The sequence below is a fragment of the Puma concolor genome, chromosome B3, assembly GCF_028749965.1.
Source record: "Puma concolor isolate L17-30 chromosome B3, mPumCon1.1.hap2, whole genome shotgun sequence".
Taxonomy (NCBI): domain Eukaryota; kingdom Metazoa; phylum Chordata; class Mammalia; order Carnivora; family Felidae; genus Puma; species Puma concolor.
This window is the reverse complement of record NC_141672.1, coordinates 104,032,551-104,060,270: the sequence shown is the minus strand read 5'-3', so window position 1 is coordinate 104,060,270 and position 27,720 is coordinate 104,032,551. Positions and strand designations below refer to the sequence as shown.

The 27,720-nt window shown below is 36.1% G+C and overlaps 1 protein-coding gene across 5 annotated transcripts; it reads left to right on the top strand.

The window, feature by feature from the left end:
* Nucleotides 1-1,190: 1,190 nt before the first annotated feature.
* Nucleotides 1,191-27,493, top strand: BNIP2 (BCL2 interacting protein 2). Of its 5 annotated transcripts, XM_086710821.1 has the most exons (11): nt 1,192-1,383; nt 9,236-9,342; nt 10,649-10,716; nt 11,229-11,396; nt 13,047-13,223; nt 15,980-16,082; nt 17,272-17,403; nt 18,570-18,656; nt 18,787-18,885; nt 19,624-19,659; nt 22,809-27,493. In XM_086710821.1, the coding sequence occupies exons 2-11, from the start codon at nt 9,293-9,295 to the stop codon at nt 22,858-22,860; spliced, it is 972 nt and encodes a 323-aa protein (XP_086566947.1). In that variant the 5' UTR covers nt 1,192-1,383; nt 9,236-9,292; the 3' UTR covers nt 22,861-27,493. The 5 variants fall into 5 exon arrangements, with proteins under 5 accessions (XP_086566949.1, XP_086566950.1, XP_086566947.1 ...); XM_086710823.1 differs by lacking the exon at nt 18,570-18,656 and having other exon boundaries at nt 1,191-1,383; XM_086710822.1 differs by lacking the exon at nt 19,624-19,659 and having other exon boundaries at nt 1,193-1,383.
* Nucleotides 27,494-27,720: the final 227 nt, after the last annotated feature.

The following is a 27,720-nucleotide window of genomic DNA, read 5'->3' as shown; positions in this document are numbered from 1 at the left end:
TGAAATGAAATAGAAACTGAAGATTGCAAAACAAAACAACAACTACCAAATCACATTAACTGTATATGATTTCAAATGATTTGCTGCCACCCTGTGAGGAATGCCACTCATTGCGGGACTGAAATAAGCAAACTATGGAACTGTGAAAAATCTGTAACTGAAGATGGAATCACATACATAAGCATGATCCAAGACGTTGTTTAAAGCTCTGTGTACCAGTTGGTAAGTTTTGTTTTCTCTGCCAGCTATTTAGGGGGAATAATACCTAACATACATGATTACAGTATGTCAAGCACTATTCTAATAAATATGACTTTATCTTACAAAAATCCTATGAAGTGGTTTTTTCCTTATTTTTATAGATGGGACACAGAGTTTAACCACCTGCCAACGGTCAGTAAATGTTGCCAAAACAGTGTAAACCCGGGAGCTGCATGTTGGGTCAATGATTCAAATTTTTGAGCTTTCTGTTCCCCTCAACCACCCTCCCCCCATTCACAAATACACTGCCCAGTAGTTGACCGTTGAGCCTTTGTAGGGATTTACTGGATGAAATTTCTTGAGAGAGATTATTATATTCTCCAAATAATCTTAGTTCCTTGAAGCTATAGAGAGCTGGGCCCTTCAGAGATCTGATTGTTACGATCCACGGTGAGACAGGTGCAGAAATTTAGAGTAAGCGTTTGGAAAACTTTATAGTAATTTTACAAGTAATTGTATGGCTGTTGACTCTAATAATAAAATGTGTCTAATATTTTTGTTTTATCTTACTAGAGCATGGTCCACAACTAACTGTTAATCCAAAACACTCATCTGATCGCTCCCTGTGTTCGGGGCAGCACTGTTTTATTCAGCCTCGAGAATTTTGCCAAGGGTTTTTCTGAAGTTTAGTTCCCCAAAATGAGGCCTCGGGTACTTTTCCTCCCCTATTTTCCTCCATTTTATGCTACAAATGTATTGTAATGATCAATAAAGCCAAAATAAAGAGTGTAAAAAGGGCTCTCTGCGACTCGAGCACCCAGTGTCTCCATCACGCGAGTAAGCGCCGCCACATCTGCTGGAATACAGGGCTCCCGGCGGACGCCTGCGCAGGCGTTCGTCCGCGACGGCCGAGGGGGTGGGGGCAAGGCCTGCTCGGCTTAGAGAAGACGCCACGCCTTCGCCTGAAGAAGGTCAGGATACTACCACTTCCGCCGGGGCAGCTCTCTGCATCCGGGTCAGCTGCTGCCGCTGCAGCTGTAGCCAGGGGACTGGGCCAGGGTCTCCGCTGCCGTCCGAGGGGAGCGGGCTCCTCTCGGCGCTACCTCTTGCGACCTGGCCGTCAGCCCCGCGTCGCCGGCCTGGAGGGGCGAAGAAGACGAGGGGGCCAAGGCTTCCTCCGGGGTGAGTGCGGCCCGGGAAGACTAGGCACGGCGGGCCTGGGCTGGAAGCAGGCCTGGGGCGGATGTCTGAGGGGCGCGTGTCCCCTGGACAGCCCGAGAGAGGAAGCCCAGAGAGTTATCCGGTGTAGGGGGCGCCTTGGAACCTGCCCGGGAGGCGCTTCCCGGATCCCCACCCAGCTTAGGCCCCCGCCCTTGGCTCGGCTCCTGCTTGCCTTTGCCATCCTTGCTCGCCCCCCGCCACCCGTCTGCCGTTTGTGCTGTTGTTCTCAGGAGAGAACTTGCCCCTTTTCCGCTCCCCCTGCACACACCCTAGTCGGGGTGCGGTGACCTGGCCCCTTTGGTCCCGTATTTAGGATCAGCGTCAGTCCTGGTGCAGAACAAAGAAACTTGGACTTCTGATGTGCCTCATACTCTCGGGGAGTAGACGCGGAAGCGGCATTTGTAATGAAAGCTTTAGTAGACCTTCCTCTGTGAAAAGACGAATTCCTGCGTGAATTCAGACTTTGCCTTTTGCTTAATGGTTTGGGTTTCCTGGGTGTAGCTGATGCACCTTGAGATCAACTAGATCTGCTCACGTTAAATCAGGAATTTATTTGGGTCTGTTATGTTGCTTTGAAACTTACCTTGTCTGCCTGTTCCTGGAGCTCTTTGAGAGCACAGCTTTTGCCCTGTTCATCCTGGTAATCATAGTGCCTTATAGTTCGCTGAAGTGTGTGGTTGCATTTTAGTGTTGCTTTTTTCGTCCTCACCTTTTTTGATTAGGATCTCTGTTTGTCTTAATGCATAATTACTTAACTTTTTTTTCAATTAAACATCCTTTCTCTAAAATTGTGTAAGAATTTCTGCAACTTGTAAATGGATAAGGTTGGTAACTGAAGTTACCCAATTTAGTTACCTTTTGTACTATCTTCTTGATGATCTTGTACATCTTTTACTTAGTTCTTGTCATTTTACATTTTCTCCACACTCTTCTTAAATCTTTCTAATCTCAGTTGCCACCTAACGTTGTTGGGCTTATACAGGAAGTATGACAGGTCCACTTCTGCAAACATGAAACTTGAACTAGACCATCATAAGTCAGTGCTGTTGTAGTCTTTAAGCGTTAGAGGACCTTTGAGGTTAAATGTAACCAGATCTGGCATTGCAGGCTTATTCTGTATAAAGTTGATGGTGAACTGGAGACAGTGTGCTGTAATAGTCTACGGGTTAATCTGGGAACCGGGATGTAGTGTCGTTTGCCTCACATATAAGAAGAAAATGGTGATAATAACACCAATGTTTTATTCTTCGCAGAAGTTGTTGATTGGAACATATGGGATGATGAATGTGCAAGTGGTTAGTAAATGTGAAAAGGCAAGTAGTTCTCCAGATTCCATCTGGAGAAATGCTGGTAAGATCAGGGATGCAGGAAGGCATCTAAAAAAGGAAGTATATATAGCCAGTTCTGAAAAATTAACCTTGGCTAACAGTGGATGGAAAGATGTCTTATTAAGCCTACATGGTGTAAAGCAGATTACTAGTATAATGTGATGATAGTAATATTCCAAAATTATCTTTTTTTAAGGTTTATTTATTTTGAGAGAGGGAAACTGCAAGTGGGGGAGGGACAGAGAGAGAGGGAGAGAGAATCCCAAGAGGGCTCCACGCTGATACTGTGCTCAGTCTTCTGAACCTGGAGATCATGACCTGAGCCGAAATCAAGAGTTGGCCACTGAACCGACTGAGCCACCTAGGCGGCCCTCAAAATTATAATTTTATATTACAACCAATATTTGTAACTACAGGGGCTCCTGGATGGCTCAGTCGATTAAGCGATTAAGCGTCTGACTCTTGGTTTTGGTTCAGGTCATGATCTCACAACTCGTGGGTTCCGGCCCCTTGTCGGGCTCTGACCTGACAGTGCAGAGCCTGCTTGAGATTCTCTGTCTCCCCCTCTTTCTGCCCCTCCCTCGCGCATGCTCTCTCTCTCTCTCTCTCTCTCTCAAAAATAAATAATTAAAAAAATGTTAAAAATATATTTATAACTACAATAAGGAGATCAGTATTATACTTTAATCTTTGTAAAATCTTTGTAAACCAGTATGTTCTGCATACTGATAATAAAAGTACTGTTTAGGGGCGCCTGGTTGGTGACTCAGTCGGTTAAGCCTCTGACTTCAGCTCAGGTCATGATCTCACGGCTCATGAGTTCAAGCCCCATGTCAGGCTTTGTGCTGACAGCTCAGATCCTGGAGCTCTCTTCGGATTCTGTGTCTCTTTCCACCCCTCCCCTGCTCACGCTCCGTCTCTCTCTCTGAAATAAATGAACATTAAGAACTTTTTTTTTTAAAGTACTGTTTATAGGTGACATAATTATTCTTTGCTTTATTTTCACAATTTTGAGAAGAGTCAGACCATTGTAATTTTTCTTGAATTTTATGTTAACATTTTTGACAGAGTATCTCATTTTACTTTTTTTAAATTGAGGTACAGTTGGCATATAACATCATATTGGCTTGAGGTGTACATACAATAATGGTTTGATATTTTTATATATTGGGAAATGATCACCACAATGAGTATTTAACATTCATTGCCACATATTGTTAAAAATTTTTATCTTGTGATAAAAACTTTTAAGAATTATTTTCTTAGCATCTTTCAGATCTATAATACACCTTGCTGCACGTTACATCCGTAGGATTTATTTTATAACTGGAAGTTTGTACCTTTTGACCCCCTTCACCCATTTTGCCCACTCCTTCAACCCTCCTCCCTTCTGGCAACCAATGTTCTGTGCATCTAAGAACTTGGTGTGTGTGTGTGTGTGTGTGTGTGTGTGTGTGTGTGTGCGTTTTATGTGTGTTTTAAGATTCCACATATAAGTGTATGTGTGTCTTAAGATTCCACATATAAGTTAAGTGAGACCATATAGTGTTTGTCTTTCTCTGTCTGACTTATCTTACATAGCATAATACCCTCAAGGTCTATCCATTTGTCCCAACTGGCAAGATTTTGTTCTTTTTATGGCTGAATAATATTCCATTCTATATATATGCCACAGTTTCTTTGCCATTCATTCATGGATGAAAACATAGGTTGCCTCTCTACTTTCACTATTGTAAATAATGCTGCAGTGAACATGAGACTGCATGTATCTTTTTGAGATGGTGGTTTTGTTTCCTTCAGATAGATACCCAGAAGTGGAATTTCTGGGTCATATGGTGTTTCTATTTTTAATTTTTTGAGGAACCTCCATACTGTTTTCCACAGTGGCTGCACCAATTCACATTCCTACCAGCAGTGCACAAGGGCTTCTTTTTCTCCACACCCTTGCCAGCACTTGCTATTTCTTGTTCAGTCGAGAATGGCCATTCTAATAGGTGTAAGGTGACAGATCATGGTGTCATTTCATTCTTAAAAACCCCTGCATGATCCTGCTCTCAAGTAGTGACAAGCATATAAGATTTTTCTGTAGGTGTTTTGGTGATCTTTGTAAACATATAAGTTGGCCTAAAGTGTTTTCCTATAGTGCCACCAGTGTTGCCAACCTTACAGGGCAAAGTGAACATAAATATTTAGAATGAAGCCCTTTCGTTTAAATGGGGAAGTGAAAGGCTTGCCTGGGCATTTCCTTCTGCAACTGTAGATGGTGGTTACTAGCACCTATTCCAGCAGAACTGTTACACTACATAATAGTAAAGTTGTCATGTAAGATTGTAATTTATAACCCAAGATGGTTGTAAATATGATTCTAATACTTAATTTTTTTTTTTTTTAGTTTTTTTAATGTTTATTCATTTTTTGAGAGACAGAGCGTGAGTGGGGGAGGGGCAGAGATAGGGGGACACAACAGAATCTGAAGCAGGCTCCAGGCTGTGAACTGACAGCACAGAGCCCGACCCGGGGCTCGAACTCACAGACCGTGAGATCGTGACCTGAGCTGAAGTCGGACGTTTAACCGACTGAGCTACCCAGGCGCCCCTTAATACTTAATTTTTGCTTTTAATGTTTTCAGTCTTGAGTTGCATAGGGAAACCCCTTCTTCATTTTGGTTGAATTTACCACCACACCTCCCTCCAGAGACTGTCAGGAGGAAATACATTCTCCTTGATTTTTAACCTCATTGAGGTCAGCAACTGTTGTGAATTTATCTCTATGACTTCCACTGATAACTGGCACAAGTTATGATGTCCTCCCGGTACCACAAGTCTGTTGAGAAATCAAGTTATTCCTGTTGCATTAGGTTATTTTAACACATGGCATCTTAAAGTGTTATTTCCCCATTCTAATTTGCTAAATCTATGAACAAAAAGTGGGAAACAGGCACAGTTAACTTGTGAGTCAGCAATGTCCTGATTTCCTTCAAAGTGGTTGTGCTTATATTGCTCCTTTCTTGTTTGTTTCCTGTTCTTACAGCTGCTGATGATTAAGTGCTTCCAAGAACAATATTCTCTCAATTGTTTAAACTTTTTATCTACCTAGTGTATTTTCTCCCTAAAATTCGTGATGGAATGGTCAAGAGTGAATCTATCTTTATCTCTCCTCCTAGGTTCTGTTTAACTAGCTTAAATAATTATCCCCAAACTAAATATCCATGTCCATGTGCTGTGTGTATTAACATCATGTACTTCATGATTTTGAAGTACAAATTGAATGAATCAGCTGAGATATCTGAAGGACTCAGGCTCTATATTGGGTAGAGAAGTTCTTTTCAAGTGATAGACTGGTTCCTGTGGTAGAGGCTCGAAAGGACAGGGTTTGTCTTATCGAATTTCACTGGTTACATATTTTCTCTTACAAATGAGGAATAATTTTACCAACAGAAATTGATAATTGCATGGATGTGGATTGCCCTAAATATTTTCACTACACTTTTTGGGGAGTAAAACAACAGAAAGCCTACTTACATAGTTTAATAAGAAAAATAAGCCTAAGGGGTAGAGCAACACAAAGGCTTGCTATCCAGTGTCATACCTACAATTAATATTTATTCATGTAACTGATATTTACAGGCTTATGTGCCAGGCATTGTGCTAGGTGTTGGGAATATAGTGATAGCACTTTCAGTCTCTGCTTTTGTTTTTGAGATATTAAATATTTTTCTGAGTATGTGGGATATTTGAAAGAGACACCAAGAACATCCTGGTATTTTTGCAACACCTGGCAAAAAGGCGAGACAAAATAATGGAAACTTTTTCTGATTATTGAATTTAGGAAGTATATTAGTTCACTTTAATGTGATTATAAAAGACTTGAGAAAACATTGAGGAGTAAATTAAAATTTTAAAAATTAAAAATTTGAGCTATATGCTAACTAATTTGGACGTAAATTAAAAAAAATTAATTTAAAAAATTAAGAATTTGAAAGAGACAGTTTTAAACCTGTATTAACAGAGTGTTTCAGTCTTCTTGAGCATCAGTTTCTAGGGCAATAAGCATTAAGTATTTGGGCTTGTTGACCATAATTTTGGGGTCTTTTACACTAGTTCTGTGTCTTACATAGAAGAGATTGGTAAGGGAGGTATCCCTTTCCTGTTTATTTTCTTCTCTACTCAACATTGCCTCGCTCATTGTTTTCCCAAAGAGTTAAAAATCCCTTACTCCTATATATAAATACTGAGTTTTCCAAGCAAATATGTTAGTGAGGAAAAGATAGCATTTGCCATTTTTTCTGTACTTGAAAGCGTGTCCTCGAAAATTTAAACCTTTTGAGAATGTGTGAAACCTTTCTTTGAGCAGAGGTAGGAATTCAAACTTGGCAGAGATATAAATTTAGTTTGCCATGTGAAATCTAACAGTTCAGAAAATTGCCTAATTTTATTGTTGTTCTGGAACACAGTGCTTTTTCTGTACGGCTTTGTACATCTTTTTTTTTTTTTTTTTTAACGTTTATTTATTTTTGAGACAGAGAGAGACAGAGCTTGAACGGGGGAGGGGCAGAGAGAGAGGGAGATACAGAATCTGAAACAGGCTCCGGGCTCTGAGCTGTCAGCACAGAGCCCGACGCGGGGCTTGAACTCACGGACCGCGAGATCATGACCTGAGCCGAAGTTGGCCGCTTAACTGACTGAGCCACCCAGGCGCCCCCAGCTTTGTACATCTTTTGACTGTTGTAATGACAGCACATGAAGCAACCATAAACCATAACCATGTCTTTGTTTTATTTCTTTCTTTCTTTATTTATTCCAGTATAATTAACTGGAATTATATCAGTTTCAGTTGTATAGTAGAGTGATTGAACAAATCTGTACATGACTCAGTGCTCATCATGATGAGTGTACCCTTAATCCCCTTCACCTCTTTCACCCATCCCTCACCCACCTCCCCACCAGTTCTCTATTTTTAAGACTCGGAGTTTTTTGTTTCTCTCTTTTTACTTCGTTCATTTGTTTTGTTTCTTAAATTCCACATATGATGTATTTGTCCACGTATGTGTCTTTCTCTGACTGACACTTTACTTAGCATTATATCCTTGAGATCCTTCCATGTTGTTTTAGAAGACTAATTGAAGTGAATGTGAATGACTGTCACCTTTTGTTTTATTTGATAAGTATTTTTAAAAGTTATATATACATGATTTTAAAAGTCAAATAGTTTAGGATTTACTATGAAATGCATCAGTCATTCTCCCCATCTCACCCTCTTTCTTCTACTGGGGCCAACCGCTTTTTGCTTTGTTTTTAATACTTCTAGTGATACTTCTATCTCTTAAGAAATACATGTTTTATTACTTTTTCAAAAAATACCTTTAGTCATCTGTTGACTTGGTCTAATGTAATTCAACTGAATACTCATTTATACCTCTTCCCCCTAAAGTTGTCAGTTTTTTGTTGCACTCATTAACCATTTGATCTTTATGACTTCTTAAATAATATACTTAAACATCTGTTTCTTATTCCATCAACCAAACCAATCTCTAGGTTCTTCACTTTGTAAAATAAGGATGTTGGCCCCACACCCTTCCTCAGACAAACTAAAATTTAATGGCCTAGGTTAACACATGTAGATGCATCAATAGAAATATTCACGAAGTGTCTGAAAACTTATGCTGAACTGTATGAGAAAAGTTTAGTGTAGACATGAGGCAAATCAAAATTAATTTACTGGATAATTACTGAATAGCCTTCTTTAAATACCTCCGGAATTATGGCATTGAAACTATACGGGAGGAAATATAGAAAACAGCACACATGTTTATTGTACTTCAATTCAAAAATGTTAATTATACCTCAGTTAAAAAAAAATACAGCACACATATCACTTGGCTTTAGTGCCATCATGAATGTAAATGCGATTTACTGTCGATTTCTAGAATCAACCTCCATCCACATGACAGAAAATTATGGGTCTAGAGTAGAGAATATATTTACTTTTTATTCATTGTGCCTTCCCCCTAAAATTGCATAATTTTTCTGCATAGGTCAAAATATTTAATAAATTTTAAATCACAGCCTGGGATACACATGCATATATGTAACTGAAAACGAATATTTTCACTGCACAATACCCTTACTACAAATAGCACTTACTTTGCAAGAATATATATATATATATATGTATATATGTCCACACACATATATATGTATATATGTATATGTGTATATGTGTATATGTGTATACATATACATATGTGTATACATATGTATATATATATATATATGTATATATGTGTGTGGATATATATACACACACACACCGTTCTTCATTCTCATTCTTTTTTTTTTTTTTTTTTTTAATGGTAGTTGAAACCCAGTAAATTGATTTTACAACCAGGGTGGAGGTGTGAACTAAGGTACAAGATTATTATGCCTTTTAAGCGGTTAAAAAATAAAATGGAAGATATGTTGTTATAAATTTTTCTCTTTTCACAGGACATTGGCTCTCTGGATTATCAGGAGCTTGTAGTTGATATTGAATCTAAGCTGAGGATGGAAGGTGTGGAACTTAAGGAAGAATGGCAAGATGAAGATTTTCCAATGTGAGCAATACTTTTAAAAGAAAATTTAAAACAAAACTTCAAAATCTCTTTATTGACATGTCACTTACTAAATGAATATTGAGTTTCTTAAAGAAGCCCAGTATTGAGGGGCACCTGGGTGGCTCAGTCGATTAAGTATCCGACTTTGGCTCAGATCATAACCTTGCAGTTCATGGGTTCGAGCCCTGTGTCATGCTCTGTGCTGACAGCTAAGAGCCTGGAGCCTGCTTCAGATTCTGTGTCTCCCTCTCTCTCTGCCCCTCCACATTTCATGCTCGTGTTCTCTCTCTCTCTGTCTCTCTCTCTCTCTCTCTCTCTCTCAAAACTAAATACACATTTAAAAAAAAAAAAAAAGAAGAAGAAACAGCCCAGTATTGAAAGGTATTCATTTGATACTAGAAAATGAGAGTTCCCGTCCAACAGTTAGATGAATTCTCTTGTATCTTATATTCCAACTAAATATATGTGATTTTCTATAATCTTTCATTTTTGTTTTCAAGATTTAAATGTCAAAATTTTTGTTATTATAAAAAAAATGCTTTAATGTGGTATTTCTTAGAGTCTAAGGGGTTCCTGGGAGAAGGGAGTCTTTAAATGTCTGTAAGAATTATTAAATTTTGTGTTTCTATTTTAAGAAAAAATTTATTAAATAAATAAGGTTTGTTTGTTTTTTTTTAGATCATCTAGCTAGCTACCTTGATATGTTTGCATTTGTGTTTACAATGGTATTGACACCAGCTGGGTTAAGAGAAAAAGGGCAGAGGCAGATCTTCTATGTAAATGATGCTTCCATACCTTCCTGGTTAGAAGACCATCCCAGTGCATAGAAATTCCCCTTAGCAGTGGGAATAAGGACAGCTGGTGGGAATACCAAGACATTGCATAACACATGGGGATAATAGTAATGTAGAAATACTAAGCTCAAAAGAATTGTAGCCATCATCACCATCCTCCCATGTGAGGGACAATTTACCTTCATTACCCATTGTATCATATGTCACATTAAATTCCTGCATTTGAATTATATATTTTTTAGGTTGTTTATAATTTTTAGAATTGTTTTATAGTTGTATTCAAGAGGAATTAGATAAGGAATTTGTATCTACTTTTATGTATTATTTATTTAAATATGTAAGTCATCTCCAACAGTCTGAAATTTTCTTTAAAAGTGGTTTGTAAATTACTGAAGCTTAAGAAACCACTCTATTCAGTTTTCCACATAATTGGTTCTATATTTTTAATAGTTCTTTTAACTTCAAAAAATATTTTTAATTTGTGAAATAAAAATTATGTCTGTGTCTTCTAGACCTTTACCAGAGGATGATAGTATGGAAGCAGATATATTAGCTGTAACTGGACCAGAGAGCCAGCCTGGTAAGAACTTGACATTTTGGTTTCAATGAAATGATAGGCTTTGTGCTATTTTTTAACACATTTCTTTGTCAAGCAAAAAAAATATATATATATACTCACTTTTTGTTCTATTATAGGGAGCCAAAGAATGAGTTGAATGTTTAAGAAAGCGTGTTTGGAATGCTCTGGAAATTATAACTTTCCAAAGACCTACCCTTGGTTTTTGGAAATTTCTACAATAAAAAGTTGAGAGGAGTTCATTTTTAGTAGTAAGAGTTGGTTGTAAGATCTGCCTCTGTTATTTAAAAAGATATATCCTTGTTGGAGTATGTCATCTTGCCATGATGTAGAAACAATAATGATCAAAATCCAAAGTTCGTAAATTAATGCTTTGGGATTGTGTCTGATTAATGTTAATTTTCCTCAAGAATGAAGTGATTAAAATTTTTCTCTTACTCAACTTGAGCATGTAAACAATCCTTCTAATCTATTTTTCACCTTTTTTTTTCTTTTACCCGTTCCATGCTCACTAGAACTTAATGGAAATAAGGTGAGAAAGAAACTCATGGCCCCAGACATTAGTCTGACCCTGGATCCTAGTGATGGCTCTGTGCTGTCAGATGATTTGGATGAAAGTGGAGAGATTGACTTAGATGGCTTAGACACGCCATCAGAGAACAGTAATGAATTTGAGTGGGAAGGTAAATGCTTCATTGTTTTTATCTAACTTTTATTAATAAATGTTTGTCTCTGTATGCATATGTGTTTTTTGAGTAGCAGTTTCGTATTAGGATAATTGGAAAAACTTAAAACTTGAGCATGAACCCAAAATCAATGACGAAGGGATTTTGTTGAAATATGTTATTCTTTAAAGTTCCTACTGTATTTGTTACTAAGATGTGAAGTACTGCTAACGCTGAATATTCTTATGTTTCAAAACTGTTTTTAGTAGATTACACAGGTGGCTTAATTTTTTTTTCTTAATTGCCCAGTATTGTAAAGTTATGTTTTCTCATGTTGCTTCCAAAATATCGCTTGATAATTATGGCATGTTCTTTTATTCAGTCAATAATCTAAGCAAGAAAAGCTTTGAAGAGACATGTAATTTAAGGAATATGCTACAAGTAATTAAGGATTTGCAGAGAGGGAGCTTTGAAGGGAGTTTTTTTTAATTAGGTTTGCCTACACTGTATAAACAACCAGCTTGAATTATGTATACTCTTAGTCTTGCAAACTTTATATTCCTGATTATTAGTTATTTAGAATTCAAAGGAGTTGGCATGTCTGTTGCTTTGGATGCTTTCTTTAATGACATAATTGCTGTGTACAGTATCTTTATATAGCTGTTTGTGGGTTTCATCCTTAGAATGATTTTCATTTCAAAGCAGTGTTCGGCACTATGTGTCTTATCTGAAGTGAAGAGTAAGATCCTTGATATGCTGTATCTTTGTTCCTTTTTTCTTCCCTGTTTTACTGGTTCACTAAGCAGTCCAGTTATAGCAGTTTTTTTTAAAAGATACTGAAATAGTTTTCTGCCTATGTGTTTTGTCTCTTCTTTCTTTAATGCTGCTGTAGTCATTTCCTGGAAGGATATTTTCCGTTAACAGCTTTATCTTGGAAACAAACAACTAACATGCAGTAGGTTCCCCCTCCCCCATCTTTTGGTAAGGACTATGATACTAAAATTTTGAAAATCATTTCTTCATTTAAAATCCACTCAAATGCAATCTTGAAATATAAATTACACCTAATCATTGGTGCTTCTGCTTTGGCTAATGTCAATTCAAAATAGACTTTTGCATGTACACGTCAGAATTTTTTCAGTAAATATATGCTTAATAAAATTGATCAAATGAGAAATAATCATTGACTAGTTAACCACTTTCTATCTGGTATTACAATGTTTGGGGAGTAATTTATGTGCTCAGTAACAAAAACCAGTTTGCTCTCAGATAGTTACTGTAAATAACCTATAGTGGTAACTACCAAGAACAATGTTGTAAATAGAATCTAGAACAGTATTGTAAGGCCAGTATGCTAAGATTTTGATGGTTGTGTGAATTATCTTTTTTGGACTCATGAATATACACTGCACTGTGATTAGATGCTTTCTGAATTAAGCAATACAAAAAGAGTTAACCATGTTTTCCAAAAGCATAAAATGGCCTCATACGAAGAGCAAGAAGCCTTTTCCTCTATTATAGAAGAAACACTTAAAAATTCCATAGAAGGTATAATGAAAAATTCTCTGAACAGTCTAATTAGATAGTAAAGTGGTTAACATGCAATTTTATTTTTATTTGTTATTTATAAGTAACAATTTGTGATTCAAAAACCTTTTATTTTGACAGATGATCTTCCAAAGCCCAAAACTACTGAAATTATTAGGAAAGGCTCAATTACCGAATACACAGCAGCAGAGGAAAAAGAAGATGGACGACGCTGGCGTATGTTCAGAATTGGAGAACAGGACCACAGGGTTGATATGAAGGCAATTGAACCCTATAAAAAAGTTATCAGCCACGGAGGTAAGAGCGATCAAAGATTGTTCATATTTTTTAGTGCGATATCAGAAATGTAAAAGCTTAAAGAAGCTCTCCCTTGAGTTAAAAATTGTAACTGGTAATTTTTATGTCATTTGAGAAATAGAACAGGTTTGAAGTAGAAGGATAAAACCCCATTTAAAAATCATTAGTAGACGCACACAGTATGTTCAAAAGGTACAAGAGTGTTCAGCAAAAACTGTTTTCCTCCCACTCTCTTCCTAGACACCCCCCCAAAATTGAGACTTTCTCATCTTTTTATCTGTTTGTAATTTGTATACAGTGAAATGCCGTAATCCTTTTTTGTAGCATTTGCAAATTTCTTTTTTTTTTTTGGTCTCAGCTTCATGAGATATCTATAATTGACACATAACATCGTGTAAGTTTAAGGTGTAAAATGTGTTGATCTGATACAATACATATTGCATAGTGATTACCATTTCTTTTTTGTGGTGAGAACATTTATGATCTGCTCTCTTAGCAACTTCCGAGTACATAATAGGGTATTATTAACTGTAGTCACTATGCTGCACGTTAGATCCCTAGAACTTATTCATCATATTACTGGAAGTGTGTACCCTTTGACCAACATCTCCTCTTTCCCCCTAGTCCCTGGTAACCACCATTCTAGTCTCTAAGTTTGGCTTTTTTAGATTCCACATATAAGTGATATCATACAGTATTTGTTTTTCTTCTTTCTGACTTTTTCACTTAAAAGTGCTCTAATCTGAAATGTAAGATTCAGTGAGTTTTGACAAATGCCCATGTAACCATGTATCCCCATATCACCTACACCTCTAGACAGATAGAACTTCTCATTGCCCCCAAAATTCTCTCATACTCCTTCCCAATGAATACCCCCTCCCCAGTAACCACTATTCTAATGTCTGTCCCCATGACATTTCCTGTTCTAGAATTTCATGTAACTAGAATCATACAGTATACACTCTTGTGTCTGCTTCTTTTGCTCAGCATATTTTGGAGATTCGTCCATATTGTTGCACGTGTCTATTGTTCATTCCTTGTTATTGCCAATTGTGTGCTATTCATTGTGTGGTTTGACCACAATTGGCTTATTCACTTTTCCTTTGATGGCTATGTGAGTTGTTTCCAGTTGGGGCTATTATGATTAAAACTGCTGTGAACATTCTTGTACTAGTCTTTTTGTTGTGTAAGTAAAACCTGGTGTTACTTAAAGCCCTAAACAAATCCTGTAGCTTTACCATAAAGTACAGAACTAATTCATTCCACATTCTTACGGAGCACCAACTTTGCATATTTGTGGAATATCCAAAAATATAAGGCTTTGATCCTTAAGAAATCACAAGTCAAATAGGAAAAGCTTTGGAAGTACAATTATAACTTCTATCCATCTGTGCCATGTACAGAAGTTTACTTACACGCTGTAAATAGTGCCAGAATGTTAATGGTAGTCAAAATGCAATTCATTCCTGGGGCATCTGTGTGGCTCAGTCTGTTGAGCATCTGACTTTGGTTCAGGTCATGATCTCACGGTTCATGAGTTTGAGCCCCATGTCGTGCCCTGTGCTGACAGCTCAGAAGCTGGCGCCTGCTTCGGATTCTGTGTCTCCCTTTCTCTCTGCCCACCCCTGCTTGTGCTCTGTCTCTCTCTCTCTCTCTCTCTCTCTCTCTCTCTCTCAAAAATAAACATTAAAAAAAAAAATGCAAGTCACTCTCTGGAACATGTCATATTACCTGAAATCCTAATGCAGGAAAGGGACCACACAGGTTAAGCAGATTGGGTTTTTTTATGTAGTCATTTCTACTTAATTTACTCTCTACCAAATGCATTCCCTTCCTTATTTCTATAGTCTTCATTCATCTGAAAACAAATCACTTGAATATTTGCAGTTACATTATTCCACCTAATTTAATCTTATTCAGATGAAGAAAACAGGATAATCTGGATCAGGAAGTCCACAGACTTGCATTAATTCAGCTGGTTCATGGGAAACAAGTTGTGAGACCTGCCTTATGGTTTAAACCTATTATCTTTCAGAAATAGTGCTTTATTTGGATTAGGGGAAAATAATTAGGGCCATTTTATCCTACTGAATTATCACAATGTGTTTTGTGGCTGAGATTAAGAAAGATATTGAAGATGCTAAGGTACTTGAAATGTTTAAACCTTTTCAGCGTGTGTTTGTAAACAATAGAAATGAAAGTTAAAGCAAAACTGTTTGTTACTGGATACAGCTTAATATCTAGAGATTATAATAAACATACACATTTTAATAAACATACACATTTTAACACTTTTTCTTCTGTTAGAATTGTCAGAGATGTAATCTTTTCTTAGTTTTTAATCCTCTCTAAAATCCACAAAATGCTAGGTATTGTTGACTGTGAAACTATTTTTTGAGAAGCACCCACTTTAACCATAAATTGCTTAAGATTGTTTTATTGCAGATGTTTTTGTATTATGTCTGCTTGGATTATATCACATTTGTCTATTTACTAAAATAAGTCTGGCTTTCTGATTATGCTATTTTAATTGGGTTTCTGGTTTTATGCCCACCCTTTCCTCTTGAGATTTTATTGCACTTGTTTTGAGAAGAGGGGATTTAAACATCTTTCTAAGACTATTTAAGATTAAATAAGAAACCAGGATTTTTGATCCAAAAACTTGTGGAAAGTGAATCACTATAACCTGTCAACTGTACAGATTTCCTCTGAAAAAGTAAAATCATGCTAGCGATTTTCTTTGATTTCTTTTCCAGGATATTATGGCGATGGATTAAATGCCATTGTTGTGTTTGCTGTATGTTTTATGCCTGAAAGTGGTCAACCCAACTATCGATACCTGATGGACAATCTCTTTAAGTAAGTGTATCTTCACAAAAATATTTGGAAGAATATTGGGTTAATTAGATCTCCATTTCAAGAAGGTGAACTTTAACTGGAAAAAGATTATAAATATCCCCATCCTGGTTAAGTCCTTATTCTTTGGCATTATGCAACTATTTGTTTTCCAACTCAGCAGAAAAATTGTCAGTTTAAAACCGGTGGGGATATTTCAAATGATCTGTTCCAGCTTCTTTATTATTTATATTTGAGGATACATTAAGTGTAAAGAAATTGCTTTGATCTCAAAATCATATGACTAAACTGCATTTATTCCCAAGAAGGCAAATGTAACTGAACTAAGTTCTGTTATATTTCTCCAGAATCGTTTTGTTTCTTAAGTTAGTGCTGTTTTTAAAACTCTTACTGTGGAGGGGTGCCGGAGTGGCTCAGTTGGTCAAGTGTCCGACTCTTGATCTCAGCTCAGGTCTTGATCTCGTGAACTGTGAGATTAAGCCCTGCTTCAGGCTCTGCGCTGACAGCGTGGAGCCTCCTTAGGATTCTCTTTCTCCCTCTGTGTCCCTCTCTCTTGTGCACACACACACTCTCTCTCAAACTATATGAACTTAAAAAACTTATTGTGGAAAATTTCAAACATATACAAAGGCAGAAAGAAGTATATTGAATCTTTGTGTATGAATCACCCAGTTCCATAGTTAACAGTTTATACCTCCCCAAAATTTATGCTCTCCCCATTGTATAACTTTGGAGCAAATCCCAGAAATCATGTCATTTCATCTATAAACACTTAAATATGTATTTCTAAAAGATAACTCTTTTTTGTATATAATCATAACACCGACTAGTGCAATTTTAAAACTTTTTTTGTTTTGTTTTTAAGAGAGAGAGAGAGAGAGGAAGTGTGCTTCTGTAAGGGGGGCACAGAGAGAATGAGAGAGAGAAAGAGAGAGAGAGAGAGAGAGAGAGAGAGAGAATCTCAAGCAGGTTCCTCTGATGCAGGGCAATCCCATGACCCTGGGATCCTGGCCTGAGTGGGATCCCCAACCAACTGAGCCACCCTGGCACCCCCCCCCCAACCAATGGAGTTTTAGAATTTTAATTGGCTTTGCTGTCATTTAAGAGAAGGGAAGGACATTCTATAATTTGGATAATTGAGTTTGGTAGTGTAAAGCAATATTTAAGGCTTAAACTTAATTTGTTTTTATAGGTATGTTATTGGCACTTTGGAGCTGTTAGTAGCAGAAAACTACATGATAGTTTATTTAAATGGTGCTACAACTCGAAGAAAAATGCCCAGTCTGGGATGGCTCAGGAAATGCTATCAGCAAATTGATAGAAGGTATTGTAAATACACATTGAAAGCTAGTCTGAATAATTTTTAGATTAGATTTATTAGGTTAAATTTTATTTCCTATTGCCACTTAAAGACACCATAAATTACATTGGTTAATTTCATAACACATTTCTATTTTCTCAATGTAGTATCTTAGAATATCCTGAAGGAAATGAGTTTTGATCTGTTTTACAAAGAATAATTCCTTAAAACAAACTTATAAAATAGTTCTTTATTTCTCCTTATTTATACCACACTGAACATTTTCCTGTAATTTACATTTTGGGAAAGGATGGAAAACTTAGTACATTTCCTATTTTAATATATTGTGAATTTCGTTTAACTCATAGTGCTTAGCATGTTTTATGGTTTTGAAGAAGCTCACCTATAATCTTCCTCTGGAGTGAGCTCCAGAAGTGTGTTCTCCTAGGAGTTAGTTATCCATGTAAATGGAAGGAACTTTGATTCTACAATTGGTTTGATTTGACTATAGCTAATTTGAACTAATTTAATGAACTCAGACTCATTAATAGGTTTCTCTAAATACCTAAACATGGCAGGAGCTAGTTTTTATGATAAAAAAAAAATGCTAATGATCACTTTATTTAAGTGTGAAATATGCATTAATAAAACAGGTTTTATTTGGTCATTATAAGTCATCCAGGATAATGCCTTTAATTCTTAGGGGGGAGTTTTACACCCCATAAGAATGTGTTAGATCTTATTTACATTTCCTGTTCCTATGGTGATCTTCACGTCCAGCTTTCTGCTTGCACAGTGCCTTTCATAGTGTCAAAGAAATGAGTAACAGTTCCCTCCTCTCCTGAAAAATGAAAACAGTTTACCTCTGTATTCCATATTGACCTCTACCCCTGGTTGACACAATCCTAAAGTGAATATATCTAGGAGACATTTAATGACAGGCTATACTGTGGATGGACATAAATTTAGCCAAGTGGAGTAAAGTTCATCTCAGTAGTAGGAGTGACCATCAGAATTCAAGAGTGCATTTTCTTGTCTTTAAGAATATCCCATCTAAATGAACTTATGGATGAGGGGTTTTTTTTGTATAAAGTTGTACATACTTACTGATGTCTTACCTTTTCTTCCAGCAGTAGAATTTGTAGAGCTTTTAAATTTTTATTTCTTTTTCTTTTTTTTTTTAACTCCAGGTTACGGAAAAATCTAAAATCACTAATCATTGTACATCCCTCATGGTTTATCAGAACACTTCTAGCTGTTACAAGACCCTTTATTAGGTAATTTTCTGAGAGCCATTGACCTTAAAAAAAAAAACAAAACTAGAAACAAAAACACAAACTCCTTGCATGAATTTGTCAGTTCTGTTGGTCAGAATATTGAGGTAATTATTTTTATTTTCTTCCATAGCTCAAAATTCAGCCAAAAAATTAGATACGTCTTTAATTTGGCAGAACTAGCGGAACTTGTCCCCATGGAATATGTTGGCATACCAGAATGCATAAAACAGTATGTTTTGTTTTATTTCTTTAATTATATTGGATTTTTATATTTTGATATGCAACAGGTAAATATTTTTCAGTACACACTCTTTTTTCCTGTATTATAAATATTTTGTAACTGCTCTTGTTTTTGTAAAGAAGGAAAAGGGAAAGAAGCCATTTTCCAACACCTCCATTAGTCACCATTTTCTTCAGGCTGTCAGTTGAAGAAGTAGGAAGTATTTTTCTGGTTGTGATTAATTCTCATTTTTAAAGACTTTGCAATCTTAAGAGTTGATTTCTTCACTGGTCAGTACTAAAGAACGTTCTGCAGACTTGGAACATGCTGCTGTCCAAATTTGAGTAAATTCATCGTGGCATTGAATAATCCTGTCACTGGAGAAATACAGTATTGTTTTTATCAGCCTAACCTTGGTACATTCCAGTGGCTGGAATATATTCTGTTTACCACATTCACTTCTCTATAACTTTTATAAGGATTTGGTAGAAGGCTATTAACATAAATACCTGGGTATCACACTGCTGTCATGTAGAAAAAAGTTTTTTGTTTTGCTAATCTGAGGTTTAGTCCATTTAATGTGTCAAAGCCAGATTTCTTAGGTCAGTTTTGACTTTCTCCACAGTGTATTAAGTATTTTTGGTTTTGCCTGCAGTTTTATATGAGTTTATTGTCAGTGCCTTTTTTTCGAGTTTTTGTTCCTCTTCATAACATGTATATTTACTAAAATAACTCTTCCCTACCAAGGTATGAAGAAGAAAAGTTAAAAAAGAAACAAAAAAGGTATATGCACACCTTGACTGGGTTGCATCTAGACTAGTCCATTTGCATTGCACAGACTAACTCTTCCTTATTGGTTGGTTAGCTTGTAGACAAAGATAATAGCATCTGTAAATATAAACATACCCCAGAATCCAAATACAGAGTGAATCTAAAATTCCTGATGCTGAATATGGCTTGGATTCACCCTGTTTTAACACCATGTATAATGCCAATTAGGAATTAAAGGCCACAGCCCCTCTTCACTCCTTTTTGGTATACGTATACTGGTGACAAAACCAGAGAAATTGCTAAGAATACTATTTGAAAAACCAATTACCTCTAAGACTTTATCTGTTTCACCATATTCTTTACATGTCTAGTGGTTTTGATAAATATATATATTTATTTAAGGAATCAATTTATTTCCCTGGGGTTTATGATTATATTTGCAGTGTACATATTCTTTGGCTAACCAACATTGATTTCCCTGTATGCTTATAAATGGCCTGCTAACCAGTCAAATCCTACATACAATAAAATACCTAAAATTCAGTATACCATTTAATAGTTAAATACTCTGCTTTCCATCTTTAATTTTGAATACTTCTGCTTTGAGCATAACAAACTATTAGCTCTTAATATCTTGGCATAGAACATGAAAGGCAAGGGTATAAAATAATTACCATTTTATATACTAATTTAGAACAGTGTAGAATTTGGAGGTAACGTGTTAATGGATTTTTAAAAAATAATGACATATTAGCAAAACTGTCTTAATACTAAGTGTCTTAAGAGTTAGGGTGAGAAATTTGTATGTAGTTATCACTTTGACCATTCTAAGGAACCAGTTATAAGGAACTGAAACATTCTTAACTTTGAGGACATTTTGACTCTGTTGATGAGCAAGAATTCCGTTGACCTTGTGACGGAATCATAGCTTTACATTTTTAAAAAAAAATTTTTTTTTCAACGTTTATTTATTTTTTTTTGGGACAGAGAGAGACAGAGCATGAACGGGGGAGGGGGCAGAGAGAGAGGGAGACACAGAATCGGAAACAGGCTCTAGGCTCTGAGCCATCAGCCCAGAGCCTGACGCGGGGCTCGAACTCACGGACTGTGAGATCGTGACCTGGCTGAAGTCGGACGCTTAACCGACTGCGCCACCCAGGCGCCTAGCTTTACATTTTTATATGACACTTAACAGTTTAACAAACATTTGAACATAGAGGTGTGAACAGTAATTTTAGATCTTGCTAATTTTTTTTTCTAGGCACTAGTGTACATTTGCCAGACAGATAACTGAAATTAAAAATATAATCTGTAATTGTATACTGAAGCCAGTTGCTTCATGGATTTCAAAATGAATTACCTTTGTTGATAAAATCTGCTGGGCCTTTTTACAAAGTTCTTAGTATTCAGTTACCTAGAATTTAGGCATCAGAAAAATAGTAGAACTATACTTTTTATTTAAATGTATTTTTTGATAACCTACCAGTACTATTTTATCTTGTTTTTTGTTTGTTTGTTTGTTTGTTTGTTTTCTCTTTTAAAAACTTCTGTTTAACCTTGATAGAATCATTACATGTATCTTTCAGGCACTTCCTTATTTTTTTGTACAAAGTTTTTTTACTCTTAAAAAATAATAAATTCTTGTCAGCTTGAAAATGGTAACATTAGGGGCGCCTGGGTGGCGCAGTCGGTTGAGCGTCCGACTTCAGCCAGGTCACGATCTCGCGGTCCGTGAGTTCGAGCCCCGCGTCAGGCTCTGGGCTGATGGCTCCGAGCCTGGAGCCTGTTTCCGATTCTGTGTCTCCCTCTCTCTCTGCCCCTCCCCCGTTCATGCTCTGTCTCTCTCTGTCCCAAAAATAAATAAACGTTGAAAAAAAAATTTATAAAAAAAAGAAAATGGTAACATTAAAGTTTTAAAGATAAAGGAGCATATTTTAAGACATTTCACAGAGGCTGTATGAGGAGGAGCTTACTTAAGGTGAAATCCCTATGATGAGTACTGGTAATAATGGGGTTTCAAAACTGAGTGTGGAAGTATAGGAATTTTAAATGTTGTAGATGTTTCTTCCAAACAGTTCCTCAGTGCCAAGTATGGCCAGGGAGAGATAACAGTTGTTAACATGTTTGAATGTAGTTTAAAAGTGAAGTAATTGTGAAATTCGTTCTTAAGGATATTTCAGATTTTGAAAAGATTGGTTGTATACTGCAAGCCTTACCAAGAATATGTACCTTTCAAATTTTTGGTACCAGCATATTAAAAAAAAACAAAATGTTTTTAAATGTTGTTAATCTGGCTTTACCACAGACCAAGACTTTTCGGGCTCATTTACTAATGTTCAGGTGATCCTAGTAATGAGTGGTGATGATCATAGTAATGTAAACATAGTAATGAAAAGTATCTTTATATATCAAATTGTTTTAAACTCCCCTCCATCAGTAATTCCAACTAGTACAAATATAATAGACTATGATACATTATCTTCTTTAAAGGGTTGTTTATAATTGTGTGGTAATTACATAATTCTAATCTCCACTTGCCTAAATTTTGATATGATCTCTGTGCAACACACTACTAATCGAGGCAGATTTTTAACCACCTCTGGATATTTCTGATTATTAAATTTGATGGCTTCTTACTATCAAAATAAGTGAAAGGCATTTATATTCTAAGTGTACTAGTAAATTTTAAACAATAATTCTGATTTCTATAAATGTGCATTTTTATCACTGAATTTAAAAACATTGATCAATTGGTGGGATTGGTATCATTTTAATATTTCGGTTAACAGAATCATTTTTGAGGCAGTTTTTCCTACCACTTTCTCATCACTTACATCCCTGCCTCAGCCATGCTATGGCTCCAAGATTTTAGTATACTTGTTATAGTTTGAACTTATAGTAAAGTTTATGGGCATTTGTACGTAAAGTATATTATAGTCTTTGAGGAAACAACAGTCACATTTCTTGCCAGTGTCCTCTTGTCTTTAAAAATTACCTTTCATGGTTGGGGAAATGTCTGGTAACCTTTTTACTGTGTCTGCTTCTTTGCAAAGCTTTGTTTTTAACAGAATAATATTCTATGCTAAAAGTAGTCACAATTTTTAAAAGAAAACTGTTCACTTGCTAGTGTCTTATTATCTATATTGTTTTTCATTAACCAGAGTTGATCAAGAGCTTAATGGAAAACAGGATGAACCGAAAAGTGAACAGTAAGTTTGGCATCTAGTCCAGACAAGACTGAAGAATGTGCTGATGAAGCAGTGCTCTTTTTTGCATTTATAATGCATTTATTGGCCCTGATTTTTATGTAACCTGTTACAAAATTGACTTGATTATTCCTTAATGGACTTTTGTATAAGGGACTGTTCACTGCTGTATTGGTTTGCAAATCTCTTGAATTTAGCTCTTTATTAGCTAATTATATTGTACTCATTTTATATTTTATATTGCTAAATAGCAGAGAACCACACTTTATATAAAGCAGTTTTTGCATTTGTTTGTTGAATGATACATCTTCTTCAGTAAAATATTTATATGCCTAAATGGTAAAGGAAAGAGATAATATATATTTTTATGTTTCTGAGCAATATTTTTTAATGTATACCTGTCTTGTGGAAGAATGTGCAGGTAAATGAGATCATGATTTGTAAAGTGCATGTTCGAATTTCTGTTTTTGTAGATGGTTAGATACATTTCCTGGGTAACTTACAGAATAAAGTTGCTCATAAGATGAGGGACAGTTAAACTGGTTCTCATGAACACCCAAAGGTCATGTTCATAATCTAAGTAGATGTATACTATCCTAGGCTTTTTTCTCATTTAATAAATACCGTTTAATTCAGAAGCGCAAATACAAATGTATTGCACACTGTTTCCTTTTTAAACTTTAAAGACAAGTCAAAAAGCCATTTTTAGAACTAAACTTCAGAGGCTAAGAATTGGGATTTGTAATATATGTATATATGGGACATTTTATCTTCTGGCCCAAAGTCAGAATTTTATTATAAAAATTTTAGATTTGTTCACTAATGTGAAATAAGCTGTGTGTCCAGGGTATCACTCTCCAGAATTTGTGAGTGCAGTGTAGTATTCAGAGAATGTGATGAGTTCTTCACTGTCACTATTTTTCTGTAGAAAATAGGGGCTGCTTTTTTAACTGCTCTCGATGTGGGCACTTTACCAAAATACTTTATCAGTTATTTAAACTTGATAGTAAGTGTTTGACCTAGTCAGATATTGTGTGTATTCACATTTTCTTTTGAATCATGTTGACAGTACTGTAAAACTAAGTTATTTTGTAAGTCTTAGAGCATCACTGCATTATGCTGTTTTGGATGACACATTTATATTAACTTTTTGTTTAATTTGGTAAGTACCTTGACACTATATTAAAATACATTGTCCTTAGGTGCTCGAACAGAACTTAATTGCCCGCAGAATCATCCTAAAACAGTAGGTTGGTCTAATACTGTGTCATATACTTGTGTGACTCATTTGGAAAACTTGGTATCCTCCAAATTTGAGGGTACTGCCACACTCTGGGCCTTCCTGTAAGGCATTTTATTAAAGAGTGTCCTAGAGTAGCAAAATTGGAGCAAAGGAGGGCTAAGCTTTTAGGCTTTATTCTTTCAGACTGAACATACATGTGGCTTTCACCATTGCCATTTTTATTATAAAGTTTGTATTACAAAGAGAATTTTCCTTTACTTTTTGTCCTCAGTTATAAACTTGACATGCTAAACCTAAGTGTAATCCTGGAGGATTCCCAGGATGAGATGTTCCTCGGCAGCCTTCTGACTTAACTTGGATCCAGCAGCTGTAGGCAGATCCTAAACTAACGTCATTCTGGCAAGTAAAGCCAAAACCATTATTGCTTGCTCAAACCTTAGGAACGGCTTGTGTTGAAAAAGCAAACTAACAGTAACAACTTAGCCATTCCTCCTGAATTTAACCATATGAGAATTATGAATAAACGATTGTAGAATTTAATTGTGATTAGCGTATATATTTGTAGAGCTCTTTAAGTAGTCTTTCATCTATAAAAGTCTTTATCCTGCTCACAATTTGCTGAGCTTTGTAAATAGGTGGTTTTCCTCCACATTAACACTTTTTCAGTTTCAACAGTTTATTGTGTTTGTTCACTTTTGCTTTTGCAAGCATTGTTCCTAACTACAGATACAGCTTGTTGCAAAAGTGGTGCATTTTCTTAAATATTTTTTGAAGTACAACTAGCCCGTCACCCATTAGAACATTAAAATTCAGAGGGAACAGTGTTAATACTTGGGATATAACGAAAGGGATGTGCCGTGAATCGCTAGAGTAGAACACACTTGCTCTAACCTGCACCTTAATGGAATCTGGTATAGAGATGTGCCCCATAATAAATGTCTCATAACCCTAAGGCTTAAGATCATAACTGGTAGGTTGGAGGAGAAGCATTTACCAAGTTTGTTGTTAATCGTTTGTCTTTGTGTGACCTTTCCCCCATATCATTCAATTTTAATTTTCCATTACTGATTGAAGTGAAAGTACATATAATTGTAATATTTCATGTTTCTCCTAAGGTCATGGATCTAACTTAACTGGTTTAATTTGATTTTTGTCAGTATATTTTGTTGTACTTGGGCTCTGAATGCCTCTTAGTCAAAAATTTTTTGTGTAAAGTAATTTGGTTGTGTTCTGCTGGATCATATTCCTAGGTAGCACCAAGGAAAGATGGTATATTGACCTCACAGTTTAAGCTTAATAGCCTTTACCTTGGGTGGAGCTTGGTGGTGGAATATGATTCTAGGTAAGCCCTAGCAGGGTAGTTTGAAAGGAAAATAACAAAACAAGGAAGGAAGAGAAAGAAAACTATAAAGGGGTTCTCTCAGATGTCACTGAATGTGTCTGTAAAGGGAAATAGTGTGTGTGGCAGCTCTTGGCACCATGCCGTAGGCTTTCTTGCATCCAACAGGAAAACCTGCAGGCTTCACACGGAACATGTGAGTAAGAAGACTGGAAGTGAAGGAGGCAAAGACTGGTAACACCTATAATGAGAATTTATATTTTCCTCTGCTTTGCCTCTTCATACAGAAACAAGTTTGAACAGAGAGGGTCAGCAGTAACAGTGCTCAGATTAAAGTTTAGGACTAGGTTATTTTTTATGTTTTCTAAGATTGGTAAACGTTAATGTAGTCTTTGAAAGTGGACATCGCTATTTAGTAGCTTGCAGTGAGTACTGAAATTTGCTGATTGACGAGTAGATGTCAGTAGCTAGAATTTGTTCGACTGCAATTTCAGAATTTAAAAAGGTAAGGGATCTGCTTTTTGATAGAGACTTCTTGTAGAGGACTATATAGCACCACTATTTGGCTGTTTTTATGTGAGTGCTCAGGGAATCTCGAAGTGTTTGATTTAGTGCGGAAGTGGCTTTTTTAGATTTCTTCAATTGACAGGTAAATTAGCATTAGGATATTATCGGATAGAATGGGCCAGTTTCCTGATGAGATTGGTAAAGGTATATATAAGGTGACAGTTGCTTTGTCCTCCTTTTCCCCATGTTATATATGGAAAATTAGTAACGTTGCTCAATCAGAAGGGAGAAGATAGGCTGAAAATAGATTTGCTAATCCGTCCCATCTTGTTTTCATGCTTATTTTTTCCCCATCCTATTTAGATATTTGAGAACTGGATCACAAACCTCAAAAGAAAGGAATAGAGGAGTTAATGTGCTTATTAATTAGACCACCTGTTCCGTTAGAGTTTCTCTTGTCGCAGGGACCAGGAATTGGAGGAGTTGAGTTGCTGGGAGAAAGCATTATGAATTTACATTCACATGAGAAGGTCAGCTGGTAAGGGCAGTGGAGACCATCTATGCAGTGTTCTAATAGTACTGAAGAATTACCTGGGGAGCCTTTCACTTCCTCTTCCGCCACCCAGGATTCTGAATGAATTAGAGTTAGATCAGAGGTGAGTCCCTGTAATGTAACTTTCCTTCAAAGTTCTAAATAGTACTTGAAAATAAGATAATGTGTTAATAAACACCAGGAGTGACTCTAAAATTCGAACAGAACTGTTATTTTGTTTCAACTATGTATGCTAGATCTACTTAATTTCTTATGTTTTGAGATTTCCTTTAAAAACTCTATGAAAAGTTCACATAAAGCACTTAAACACGTAATGAAAATGAAAGGTTTAATGCTTTCAGATTGATAAAGAACAATATTAAACTGTTTGCTTCGGATAGCTGTCTGAGTCTTATGTGACCTCATATAAGAGGTTAAAACATTTACATTTTGAAATCTGTGTGTTTTCATAATCAGTATGGCTAAGGAGGAACTTGGAAAATAATACTACTCTGCTGCTCCACTGCACTTTTTGTATACAGACTTTTTAAGTTATGCCCCTTAAACTGTTCATTTACGTAAACCTAACTAGTAAATATTGGAGGTGTTCAGGGCTACTGTCTTGCACAGCTGATTGGACACTGTTCACGTGGAACACAATTTAGAGTTAGTCACCTACACACTTTGATACGAATTCCAAAAATTCAAATATTTTTCTTAATGTAAGTTCACGTTGTTGCCATGTAGACACAATGTGCTGTGATCGTTTCACTATTCAAAATATGTTGCCTAGGCTGGTGCTGTCATTTTACAGTGTGAGAAATTTAGTTCTGATGACTGTGTGTGGAAGATGTTGATGTGATCCCTGTAAGAAAGGAAAGAGTTGGTCTTGATTTACTAAGGAGATGTAATATTTTATTTTTCTCTGACTTATTAGGAATACAATAACTTGTGTCCTGATTTGTTGCACATGATACTTTTGCAACGTTAATGAATTTAAATAAATTAATTGTAAAGTTTGTTTTTGACTCATTTTTATCACATATTTTGTCTTACATTATGTTACTAAATTGTTACACTGAGTTTTTATCTTGTAAGCCTTTCAGTAGTTACAGAACTTTTGTTTCTCTTTATGTAGTCTGGGCACTACTTGCTATTCTTCAAAGGGGTGAAGTGTTCATCCTGCTTTCATTTTAAACATTGTCGAAACTATCAAACTTTGTATCTCATAGTTTAGAATCATTTT